The sequence below is a fragment of the Solanum verrucosum genome, unplaced genomic scaffold (genome assembly GCF_900185275.1).
Source record: "Solanum verrucosum unplaced genomic scaffold, falcon-dt-bn FXZP01000261.1, whole genome shotgun sequence".
NCBI lineage: Eukaryota > Viridiplantae > Streptophyta > Magnoliopsida > Solanales > Solanaceae > Solanum > Solanum verrucosum.
Window position 1 is genome coordinate 5,304,523 of NW_026019969.1, and position 13,833 is coordinate 5,318,355.

The following is a 13,833-nucleotide window of genomic DNA, read 5'->3' on the forward strand; positions in this document are numbered from 1 at the left end:
TGAGAAGACAAGGAAAAGGTGATAATGACTTGTTTCAATCAGACAGTTTATACATCATAGTTCATACCTAAGTTGCACGGACTCTTCATTTTTAATGCCACATTTGTATCGGATTCTCCAAAAATACACTACTTTTGACGAATCCGACATGCACCATTTGAGATTATTGAAGAGTCCGAGCAACATAGATTCATACACCCTACAGGCTACAAGCAGATATATGGTGTCAATTAAAGTTTATATTAATTGGACCCATAAATATTAAGCTAAGTCATTATTTTTAGAGTTTAAGTTATATATCTACTAATAATATATTTTTTGTTTTAAAATGTTATTAGGTTTCCTAAAAGGAATCTCAATAATTTAATTGGTTGGCTACCTGAACTCCCACATTGTTGGTGAAGGTTCGGTTCCCACATTGTAATTCCCTTCCTTGTTTCCCCTTTCCCACCCCATATTATTATTATTTTCAAACAAAAAAAATATTTATAGGCAAATCTTCATAAAAATGAGATTTGAAATTTTATAAGTAATAATGTGTATATACCTGCTATAACAAGTAAATGTGATTTGATAGTGTTGATAAAACTTCCATGTATGTTGAACTCTTACTCATATTAGATCTAAGCTCTCTACTATAACAATTAAAGGATTTTACGGTAATTATTTTATGGCAATAATATAATTATTGCTATTTTATATTCAGCAACAATAATATAATATGAGTATTATGTAATTAACCTTCTATATAAATGTGGTTATGAATGTTTTAACAACGGTAAATGAACACTTTATTATTCAATAATAAAATGATTACTGGTACTATATGACAAGTCTCACAAACACTGTTATATCCATATATAAATTTGACATGTAATCATATAGATAGAAGAAATATTGGTGAAAAAGAATATGCTATTGCTATAAAAACTCTTTGAGCACGATCGATCGTCACGGGAATTTTTGTCAGTGGTTGGTGAATATAAATATCGTCTTCAACGATGCTTAATTTTAATTTTTAGTAGACATTAGAATGTGATCATTTTACAAGTGCAATCATCTTTAGACCTGCAGCCAACAAAAAACACAATCATTTCTGGGACAAAAACATGAGTTATGAAATTTATTTAAAACAATTTTGGAGAAAAGTTCCTCATTTCATGATATATTGATAATATATGAATGCTGGATAATTTTATATTTTCTTATGTAAAGATATGATACCTACGACGAACTAAATCCCAAAAGTTATCTTAATGGGAGGTTGCCGAACCGCTAAAGGGGCATTTGGATTGTCTTCTTTTAAGCTAAAATCCATAAGTTGATCATACTGATAACTTTAGCTTATTTTTTGGCCTTAAATGCTTAAAAACACTTCTGTCTTTTCGAAACACCTTTTAAAGAGAGTAAAAAGCCAAAAACCATCTAAAATAAGTCAATCCAAACACCCTTTAAATCCATAAGCATACATCCATTGTATTTCCCAATCAATATGAGATTTTAACTCACTTTTACACCTTATATTATCCCATAGAAAAGAAAATGAAATAATAACTTAATTATTCCCCAGATACCGTCATTGCTTTTTCTCTAGGAAAGAAGTTCACGACCTGTGGGCCTTCAACCTCGCCCGCGTGTTAGCTTGCTTGTACTATCGCTCGCCTGCCTGACCTGCTTTCTGACTTTTTCGATCCAAACTTCTTTGTTCTTTCTAAGTCTTCTTCTTGCATAGAAGAATGCAACTGTTGCAAAAATCGGGATTTTAGTAGTAGGCAGCATCCCCTCTTAGTTTTGAGTAGGCGGAAAGCTGAAATCAAAAAGAAAGAAGAGAAATTGGGCCATCTTTCCCGAGAGAGGCCGCCTTCTCTCAGGCCAGCAGTCTTCTACTTCTAGTCGACTGCTCTATGACGGGCTTCCCTCTTTCCTTGGCTCTGCTCGCTCGTCTACGCTTCGCCTCAGCAAGTAATAATTGAAAAACGATGTTTCCTTTCCTTACAGTCAAGTGGCTTTCCGCTCCTGCATTAAGATTGAAAACGAAAACTTGTCGTAAAAAAAAAGACAATCAATCAGAAAAAAGAAAAAAATATGGAAATAGTGAATCAAGATCTAGATGGATCCCTATCTTTATCTCTATCCACGGAGGTATGCTTCAATTGATAAAAGCAAATGCCGAAATTTTCATCGATTGTGTCTTTAGGGAACAATTGTTTAGTATATAGTGCTATTTTTATTTCTTTTGCAATTTATGAACATTTTAGACCTTATTCTAAAGATTTTTTTTGAGCTAACTGAAAATCTTATGAAAAAATGTTAAGTTATCGTCTAAAATTTTGTAAGACTTCAGAATACAACCTAATATTTTTCTCAATCCCATGGGATATATTTGTCCAATTTATAAAAATAATAACAAAATTTAAATAGTATCCTAAATAGATCATTTTCGTAAATTACCCGAGCAAATGTGAGTCTAAACGTATATAGTATAAATTATAGGAACCACATATTATAAGTACTAAATAACATCATATCCCTTCTAGTTTTCTATTTACCAAAAATCCCTTAAAAATGATGTTTGCGAGATACATAGCGTTGTGCACGGGATACATTAGGTTTGATACATTCCACATAGAGGGATACATAGCGTTGTGCACGGGATACATTAGGTTTGATACATTCCACATAGCGGGATACATAGTGTTGTACAAGGGATAGATGCGGGATACATAGTGTTGTGCATGGGATACATAGCGTTTGATACATTCCAAATAGCGGGATACATAGCGTTGTGCACGGGATACATGCGGGATACATAGGTAAATAAGGGATTTTTGAAATTTTTGAAATAAGTAGGGATTAATGGATATTAAGGTGAGTAAATGAGTGTAGTTAAGTAATTTGTCCACGTAAATATTCTAGTTGGGCTTGTAATGTTAGCTGGATCAGCCCATTAAAAGGGTAAGCCAGAAAGGCCCAATAGGGGGCGATCCGGCCCGCTCCCCTTCTTACAAAAACTTCAGATTGACTCGTTGTTTCACAATGCAATAATTGAGAATAAACAAATGATAAGAGATTTTCACAAAACTTGAATCACTGATAAGTGATGAGTGATGACCTTAACATTTTCCAAATGTGCGGTGGATGGGCTCCTTCTTCTTTAATTAGAGGTCTCAGATTAGAGCCTTAGGTACGAATTTTTTTTGGTAGGGAGTGCCTCCCTTAGTTAAGGCCCTTAGCATGCGAATCCGAAATAGTCAAACACTGGATGAGCAACAAAAAAATGTATCATTTTGTCATATAAAGCATGAAAACATACTTCCGGGTGTATATGACCTAGTTAATTTGGGTTTTTCAAATATCAAATCAACTCATTTGTGTCAAAATTTTAAATTTATAAACTAATAAAACTCAAGTTTTTTCAAGTTGGTTCGAATTTTTCAAACATCCAACCAAATCATTTATGTCAAATTTTTGAATTTTTAAATCAAACACGACTAATTAACCTCAGATTTTTTTGGATTTTTGGATCTTTTCGGTGTAGTATTCATACAAACGTATAATTAACATGCGCTCCAAATATTTCTTTAGTCCAACCAAAATACAACTATCTAAGGGGTTTTTTAAGACTCAAAAAACTTGAAAAAATATGTTAAAAGATAAAAATTATGAAAACGTATAGGTAATATTTAGAAATTATACCAAAGTAAACACTTTTATGTATAATAAAATAAATTTTAAAAATTATATATATAATGTCGGGCTGGTTGGTTTCGGGTTGACTTTTTTTAGTTAAAACCAAAGCAACCCAAGTATAATCGAATTTTTTTCCAATACCAAACCAAATCATTAGTTGGATTTTTTTCGATAGCAATTTAGTTCGGTTTTTAACACCCCTACTTCCTACTCACAGCTTTGGGCCCATATTCGAAACCCCCTTCTCCTTTTTTCTTGGGCCAATGTACACAGTCGCTATATTCAGTATTGGGCTTTTTACATTTATTTCGCAGCAGATTTACCATAAAATACATCATGTTCAAGCACATTATGACCAAATATATTCATTATTTTCACAACTTTCATTGGTTCTCAAGCCAAAAAAAAATAATAGTAGCATTCCTTTTTGGAAAAATTAGCAAATTAGTCAAAAAAATCTAGCATAATTAGTAAAAATCTCCATAATTTATAAATATTAGTAAAAATGTCAAAATGTCATTATTTTAGAAAACATTATATATCCTAATTTACTTCCTATTTTGTCTCACCTTAATTACACCTTTTTCTTTCTTTCTCATATGTTTTTTTTAAAAATATTTTCTCTCTCTCAGATTTACCTCTTTCCATTCTTCTCCATTTTCAATTCCCGCCTCACTCTCCCCTTTTGTTTTGTTTTTTCAAAAATTGAAAAATATATTTCTAAAGATATCCACAGCAATTCATTTGATTAAGGTATGCCTCTTTATTTGATTTGTAGATTTATTTATTGATTTTTTTAAAATCTTTCAGATTTGTTATTTGTAATTGAAGTGAATATTCGGTTGATAGATCCGGTCACGGCTGTTGCTATTAATCAGTGTCGGTGGAATGGTGGCATCGGGTGCTTCTCGTCACCGACCTCACAATCATCGACCACTCAAAACACAAATGACAACAAATTTTGTATTTAGTTTTCCTCATTTTGCATTTCATTATCACATCGTATACATACAAGTTTGTATTTCTTTTTAATTTGTATTCATCATAATGGTATACCAATATACAGTCATATTTGTATTTCAATTGAAGTGAGTAATTATTGTGCTCATTTTGTATTTTAATCCCACTTTATATTTCAATCTCAATATTCAATGACAACAAGTCTGTATTTCTTTTTTACTATGGTTTTTTATAATTGTATACCAATAACTTTTGTATTTTATGTGCTCATTTTACCATTCAAATTGAAATTGAATATTATGTTGAGTTGAATATTTTACTGTGATCAATTAACTCTCACATTGTATATAGGTAAGTTTGTATTTCTTTTTAGTTTTGCATTTATCTTATGATATACTAACAAAGTCACTTTTGTATTTCAATTGAAGTTAGTATTTATTGTGTTCATTTTTTGTATTTCAATATCAATTTCAATGACAACAAGTCTGTGTTTCTTTTTATTATGTTTTCATCATAATTGTATACCAATAACTTTTGTATTTTATGTGCTCACTTTACCATTCAATTAAAATTGATATTTTACTTCATAGTGAAAACCAAAAATTGTATCTCAGTGATTAAAATTGTATTACATGACTGCCATATTTTTCTATTGTTTGTATAACAAATATATTACTAATTGTATCTCAATATAATCCAATCATTACATATGAATACGATTTAAGAAAGGATACAAGATTCTGAGGAAAAAAAATAGCATACAAAGTGGAAATAATGCAATCAGTTGAGGAAGGATGCAATATTCTAAAAAAAAATACAAATTAACTGTGAAAAGAAATATGATATATTTATACTTAAGAAATACAAATCCATTTGGTATACCTATTGGAATGACTACAAACTAAAAACGAACTACAATATTCTTAATAAAAATACAAATGCTGAGTAAAAGAAAAATAATTGACAAACAAAAACTAATATGAATACAATTCTGGTGTGAATTCAATTTTTGCAACCTTTTTTCTCTGACTCTCTCTTCTTCGTCTGCTATGTTTCTTTCTTTTTTCACCAAATCCAAATCCGAATCTATATTCACTTGTGCATTAGTAAAACTATTCCTCGTCATCCAAAAAAAATATAATTACCTAGGAAAACAAAAAAAAAAATTCATGTCAAAACTTCCAAACACATTAATGATTCAATACTAATACTTGATCGATTTTGTATTTCACCGATTATATCATTGTTTCAGTTGGAAATTTCTTCTCCAAAGTTGTTTGTCAACGAAATTATATCCGTTTTTAAAATCTTCTTGTCAAACAAAAAAAACACAAATTTAATCGAATTCACTTCAATCAAGAGGATTTTGGTATCGCAGCCAACATAAGAGAGTTGATGATCGTGAGGATGAAGTTGAATTTTTCCACCATAGCTACACATTAGCTTAATCTTTTGATTTCTCCATTGCTGCCGCCGCCAAAATTCATGCGAGAGTGATGAAGAAGACGGATGGTTTGTTTCTTTTTGGAATTTTTTTAGATTTTCTTTTTTATGTTTAGATGAGAGATATTAAGTGATATGTTCCTTTTTTAAAATATTGAATTTGTAATTGATGAATATTTTAAGTGATATGTTATTTTTTTAAAATATTCTCTCCCCTAAATTTAACCTTTCTATTATTAAAGAATTGTATTCTTTCAATTAAAACAAATAAAAACAATGTGAATTAGATACATAACAAACTAAAATATTGACATTTTTAATAAATATTGAAAATGTGGCTAAGGGTCCTATTAAATGCTAAAATATTGACATTTTGAAAAATTTTCCATCATTTTTTCTCCCAAAATCGAGATCGTAATTGAGAAGAGATACTCTCCAAAGAGAGACCCGAACGGAATGAAGTTATACTAAATAAACAAATTATTCAAAGTGCAATGATGCACTTCTAGTGTTCTAGAAAATTCAACATTATTTTCATCATGAAAACTTAAAAAAAGATTTCACTTCTCCGTATAAGAAAAAAACACTCAAGTATGTAAGAGTGGAAAGCTGAAAATTGTTCGATAAAACTTTTGGTCAAAAACGCGTTGAAAGGTCAAAGATTGAAATTGGACCCAAAATAAATTGATCTTAATATTGGATATTTACGGCAAAAAAATCTGATTTTAACCAACTTAATTATGTAATTTAATTTTCTATTTGAGAAAATTAAATTAAATGCAGAGATACCAAAGAGGGAGGTCAACATATTCAACTTTCTAGAAAGTCTAGTTGAGATTGCAATTACTTTAGTGGTTGACTTGGAAAAGTATGACACTGCCTGTCCCAAATTATTTATAGTAAGTACTTTTTTTCCGGAAGAACTTATTTATAAGTCAAAATTTAATTAAATCAACTTAATATTTTGTATTTAAAATATATATATTTAGATATTATACAACAAATTCTACAAGCTATGACTTTTTCTCATATTGATTTGAAAAAAAGCAATTTTAAAATATTAATCAAAATTCATATAATTTTATTATAAAGATATGAAACATGAAAACTAATATAATAGAAGAGAATATTTTCATTCATTACCTCCACTATAAACCATGAAGCAATCTATTGACTTTTGGCTTTGAAGACCAAAAGTTAGATATAATTTGCATGTCACCCGACTTTGCTTAATTTTCTTCTTAGTATTGTAAAAAGAAGCTAGATTTAAGGTTTTAATTTAGTGTTTGACGATAGAAATCAAAATTTTCATCAAAAAAATTTTAATTCTGAAGAAGGTTTATTATCTAATAAATATACATAAATCTTTTTTAATCATATATAAATAATCAAACATCGATTTTGTTGCGTTCAACATATAGCGCACAACTTGCAACCAAACTTTGCTTGAGGGTTGGCGGCTACTTATTGTCAGATCGGTGTATATATCATTAGAGACAAATTATTCCCCATATGTAAATAGACCATTCAACCACCTATCTTATCTATATGACTACATATACCTAAGTTTTTCTCATGTTGATGTACTATCATATCAAGATAAGGTGTTTGGTTTGAGGGAAAAAATTTTCAAATAAAATGTTCTCTTTGAAAATTATTTTCTAGAAAATAAGTAATTTTTAATTAATTAATTGGTGTTTGATAAGTAAGCAAATTAAAAATATAATTTGAAAAGTATTTGTGTATATATATATATATATATATATAATCTAAGCGGTCGCTGAGTCGTGAGAGGATAGAAGTGGGGCTCGAGGGGAGGGTTGTTGGGATGAGAAGGAGATAATAAGCATACAATGTTATTTATGAAAAAAGAAGAAGTAGATTTACCTTTACAATTAGAAATGTGAAAATATATGTTGATCCGCTTAATTGGGTGAAAATTTTAAATAAGATCATGCATTTAAAGACAATTATAAATTTTGAAAGACATTGGTCTCGACAAATAAAAGCAAGGCAACGAGCAGTGACATGAAATACATGTCATGGTGGAAATATGCCTACCGAATTTCGAATCAAATCTTCTTCTGTTTCTTTTTTAATAAATTTCCCATTTGTCACTCAACGATGAAAAGGTGAAACTGACATTAAATCCTTTTATTCCAAAAGCCTCACTTGCGACGGTGTTAAGATCACATCCATTTTGAAAATGTACACTACACAAATAATAGTGTCAAACAAGAATCGTTACGTTTCGTCCGTTTATATGTTCCTAAGCCAACTTGGAGAATAATATTTAGGAATATCATGGTGTATAAGTAATGACTATCAGATAATTGGGTTTTAATATCCAACAATAAAAGGCTTAAGTAATTTAATATCGTCTTTTAAAAGGTGTTTGAATAAATCAGTCAATTTACAATCATTTTAAATTTATTTATTTGTTGCTCCTCGCAACAAATAAGCATGAACCATTTAATTACATATGTATCCGAATAGTCCAAAGTACCGATAGTTAGTTCTTAACCTTTCGATCAGAAAACAATGTTAATAAAGACGTATAAATATACTATTTTGTTGTAGGGAGTACTGTAAGTTTCCAAGTAAATCTATTATATGTAAGTACATTTTAATTTTATTCATACACGTTATTTTTATATGGTGGACCATCGTAGTTATGAAGTCAAAAAATAATGAGCTGAAAGTCCAAGTTTGAACGTGTTTATATTCCAAAATAATTATAGCGGCAATAGTACAATTCTTAACTCTATATTCTTCAACGACTTTAGCTTATACGCCACTTAAATTTGAATTATAATTATTATTCTAGAGACTTCTCACCAGGATGCTTTTGCTCTTCTTCCCTTTTCTTGGACAAATTTATAATAAACTTATGAATTGTTATAATTGCTTACGTAGCTCCTGAAGTAGATCTAATTAATTTAAATTTTGTTCCAAATAACGTGTTGACTACGTGGGCTGACACGATACTTTAATAATTTGCTTTGAACATAATTACAATTTAGCAAATAGTCAAATTTAGAGAAACGTCCAAGGGTAATATTTTATCAGCTGGTTATAAGTATTTCTTACTAAGATGTTTGAAATCGATTGATCATCATTTATGAATAAGGGTTCCTTTAATATATGGCCTAAATTAAATTAGTTTTACAAGGAAAATTTTGATTCAAAATCATAATATACTGAGATACGTGACTGGTCATAAAAAGTTGGTGGCGTAAAATTTTACACAATATGCAGTAATTTATATGTGTGTGACGTTTTATAAGTGTAGTTTCTAGATGTCATGAGTCATGACTTTTGCTCTAAAGGAAGAAACAAAATTACTCTAGGAAAATATAATATATTATTGATATGCTGTTTATTATCTAAATTCTTTTTGGTCCATAAAAATTGGGATAATATCTAGCTAAATTGACATATGATAAATTATGTCAAAAGATATTTTTATTTAAATACATATTTTTTAGGGGAACTTTAAATAGCCATTATAATAAACTTAATTATGTTTTATAGCTATAGTTTGCATATTTACGGTTGTAGCTATTGTTTAAGCTGTCTCGTTTGTATAATTCGCGGGTACATTTGCATAATTCAATTATTTTTGTATAAATTTGAAATAACGAATTTATACAATTACAAACATCAAAAGTGTAAACAGTTATACAAATTATATTATACAAATTCTGAATTATACAAAAGTTACACAAATTATATTATACAAATTCCGAATTATACAAAACTAAAAAAGCTAAGCCACGTAACTATAGCTAAAAGTAGGCCGAGAATTGTAATTAAAGCAAACTATAACTATGTTAACTAATTAACTAGTATATGTTTGCTTATACGCGTAATTTTTCCTATTTTTTATGACTATATATAAAGCGTAATTTTCCCTATTTTTTATTTGATATATTATATATAGTCATAAAAAAGTAAATAAGATAACAAAAGTGTAGTAAGACTTGAGTGAATTGAGTTATAACAATATTTTAGCATAACTCATTTTAACCTAAATAACTCTTAAGCAAATCGGTATAGCATGGATGAAATTGAGGTTCACATTTGGAGTTTTGTGCGATAAGAAGGTGCCACTAACTTAAAAGCAAGTACTATAGAGTAGTAGCTAGATTAATTATGCTATATTGTGTATATTGTTGGCCAATCAAGAACTCTCACGTTCTGAAATTAAAAGTTGCACAAATAAAGTTGTTGCAATGGATATGTGGGTATACTAGGAAAGATATAATTGAAAATGAAGGAATTCAAAAAACAAATTAAATTTCTTTGGTGGAGGACAAGATGCGGAAAGCGAAATTAAGATGGTTCAGACATATAAAGAGAAAAAGTATGGATGCCCAATCTGGAACTATAGAGGTTGGCTATGAATAGTTAGAAAGAGGTAGATGCAGAACAACGGAGCATTCAGGGAGATGATTAAACAGGACATGACTTTATATAAGATGTTGTGGAGAACATGTATGTAGTTGTAGTATTTCTCAGACAATTATCCGTCGTTTGATTTCTATTACTATGTATCTTTTGTGTTTTGTACTTCGATTATTACTTTATTTTGTTGTAGTTACTGTCGTATCTCTATCTAATGTTTTGTTACTATCTAATATTTGTGTTCTTTTGTTACTTTTTTTGGATTATTTTTTCTTGAGTCAAGGGTCTACCTGAAACCGTTTTTTTTACTTTTTTTTACTTAAGGTGTGTGTATATTCTATTCTTCCCAAACTCTACTATATGAGATTATAGTGAGTATGTTATTGTTGTTGTAACATTTAAGCGACTTAACAAATTATTTATTTACTAATTTATTTAATTTAATTTATTTTAAGTCATTCAAATTCAGTTCAACTAACTCATTCGATAGGTAGAATGTACTAAAATGTCTTTTAATCTTATAATTTTAAAATAACACGTGAAAATTAAAATTAAATATGAACATTATTTTAAAACGGATTAAAAAAGTGTTGTGTTCGAAAGTGATTATACGTCATGCAGAAACTTACAATTACAAATCATATGATTGATAAATAAGATAAAAAAAATAAAAATACTAAAAACACATTTTGGCCAAGCTGTCTACATATTCTTAGCTAATATTGAAAATAGCATAAATATATTTGGAGAAAATCTCTCCATAAAACTCAAAATATAATTAAAAATTAAAGCAAAAACCCTAACAAAAGAAAAATAAGACAAATAATTGAATCGAGAGAAAACACATTTTGGCCAAGCTGTCTACATATTCTTAGCTAATATTGAAAATATCATAAATATATTTGGAGAAAATCTCTCCATAAAACTCAAAATATAATAAAAAATTAAAGCAAAAACCCTAACAAAAGAAAAATAAGACAAATAATTGAATAGAGAGAAAACAAATATACCAATTAAGCAATTTATTCATGAAGCTGCCTTTTTCAATTCTTTCTGCCAAGTAGGATCCTTCTGCACCATCCACCTCCACCCACCATTTTTATTTTAATACCCCCACGAATCGAACAACAGTTCATTTCATTTTCTTTGATATTCAAAATTATAAAGCACAACACATATTAACTTCCCCGGTCCAGTCCATAATTTAGTATGAGATATGGGAAATTATATGAAGCAAGAATCTCCTCTTCTTAGTTATCTTCTCTTTGTGTTTCTCTTCACATGTTCTTCTTTAATTGACAAATCAGGGGCACAACCACCAACTACTGGAAACGAGTTTCAATATGCAAGGCTCAGTCCCCCTTTGGCAATTATCATAATTGTTCTTATTGCTGCGCTTTTTTTCATGGCTGCTTTTTCTATTTACATTCGACACTGCACTCAGCCTTCTGGCATGAGCGGCAGCGTCCGACGAGCTCTATCCATGCGCCGCCGTGCTGCGGTGGCTCGTGGACTAGATGCAACGGTTATTGAGACTTTTCCGACTTTTACTTATGCTGAAGTAAAGGATCATCAAATTGGTAAAGGAGCTTTGGAGTGTGCTGTTTGTTTGAATGAATTTGAAGATGATGAAACGCTGCGTTTAATTCCAAAGTGTGATCACGTTTTTCATCCCGAGTGTATTGATGCTTGGTTGGAATCACATGATACTTGCCCTGTTTGCCGTGCTGATCTCAACCCTCAACCGGATGAACCGCCGGTTCAAGTTCCTCAGTTGATCCCAGATGAACCAGGAACTGAACAGCAACAGCAACAGCAACAGCAAAACGATGAAGTTTCAATTCGCATAGCGAGCGACGACGAACAAAGTGAACAAGTACAGCAACAGCAACAGCAACAAGAAGAAGGTTCTGTTAAATCGACGGTGAAGCGGAATTTGAGCTTCAACGTGCCGAACCGGGTTCCCAAGCAAGAAGAAGGCGGTTCAGTTAAATCAGGAGTAAAGAGAAACTTGAGTTTCAACGTACCGATTCAACCACCGAGATCAATTTCCATGAGGCCAAGGATATTCAGCAAATTCAGATCACATTCAACTGGTCATTCACTAGTACTACCTGGTGAAAATTTAGACCGGTACACTCTCAGATTACCGGAGGGCGTTCGGAAAGAGGTAATGAACCGTGCACTATTGAACCGGGCTAAAAGCTTTGGAGGCACCTTACCAAGAGATATAAGCTCCAGAAAAGGATACAGAACCGGCACCGGAGATGGAAGCAACAGGGGTTCTAGATCTAACAAAAGGATGGAGTGGTCTGAACCGGAACCTAAATCGGACCGGTGGATTTTCACCATGGCACCACCATTCTTTTCAAGAGGCTCATCAATGAAATCACCCAGAGTTGGAGCTGAAGCCGGCGAGGGTTCCACCTCAGGGAGTTTGAGAACCGCCGTTAAATTGCCGTCGTTCAAATGCTTGGAGCCAAAAGGCGATGAAGCCTCTTTGATGTCAACTGACTCGGCTCGACCGCCGGTTTAGTAAATCCGGTTCGAAGTAAATTGTCAGCAAGCAAATTAAAGACTTTTCATGGGCTATAGGAAAGGGGAACGTGTTTTTCATCATAGATTGGGCCCCCGCCTTGAATTAACAAGCCCAAAGATGACTTTAAATTTATTTTTTACTAGAAAAACATTTTTGTTTTTATTTTTTTGTTATATAAATGAAAAATCTTAAGGTTTTTTTTTTTTTTTGGTTTTAAAGATTTTGTGCATATCAATAGTTGATGACTTGATGTAACCAAAAAATCACTTGTAATTTTATTTATTTTTCCTTATTGGATAACGCCCTATGATGATGTAAGTATGTGCATTTTTATTTAAGGGTTAACCCATCGGTGACCCCTTAAAGTTGGCACTAAATTTCACTTAGACACCTTAACTGAGTTTTGTTCATTTTAGACACCTTATGTAGGGTTTTGTTGTGTCATTTGGACACTTTTTTAACAATCACCCAAAAATATAAAATGTGTGTTAAACACTCGCCGATGACGTGTCAAATTGACAAATTAAACAAAGACACATGTCATATATATATATATAAAATAATTCTAAACTAATGACTTTTAAGTAAAAAGAAAAATAACCACTGATTTGATGACATGTGGCATTTCAAACTCAAATAATAAATATTTTTTAAAAAGAAATTCATCGCATCTAATTTTCATCAAGAAACTCACCCTTGTCTTCTTCACCCAACCAACCCAGGTGTCTTCTCCACTCCACCCATCCCAACCGCTCCTCCACCCCAACTAGATCGTCCATCCTCTTTACCCCCAC

At 31.0% G+C, this 13,833-nt stretch overlaps 1 protein-coding gene across 1 annotated transcript; it reads left to right on the forward strand.

Annotated features, from left to right (window-relative positions):
• Positions 1-11,538: 11,538 nt before the first annotated feature.
• Positions 11,539-13,357, forward strand: LOC125816019 (E3 ubiquitin-protein ligase ATL6-like). The gene has a single exon (XM_049495606.1). The coding sequence runs from the start codon at positions 11,717-11,719 to the stop codon at positions 13,034-13,036; it is 1,320 nt and encodes a 439-aa protein (XP_049351563.1). The 5' UTR covers positions 11,539-11,716; the 3' UTR covers positions 13,037-13,357.
• The last annotated feature ends 476 nt before the right edge of the window (positions 13,358-13,833 follow it).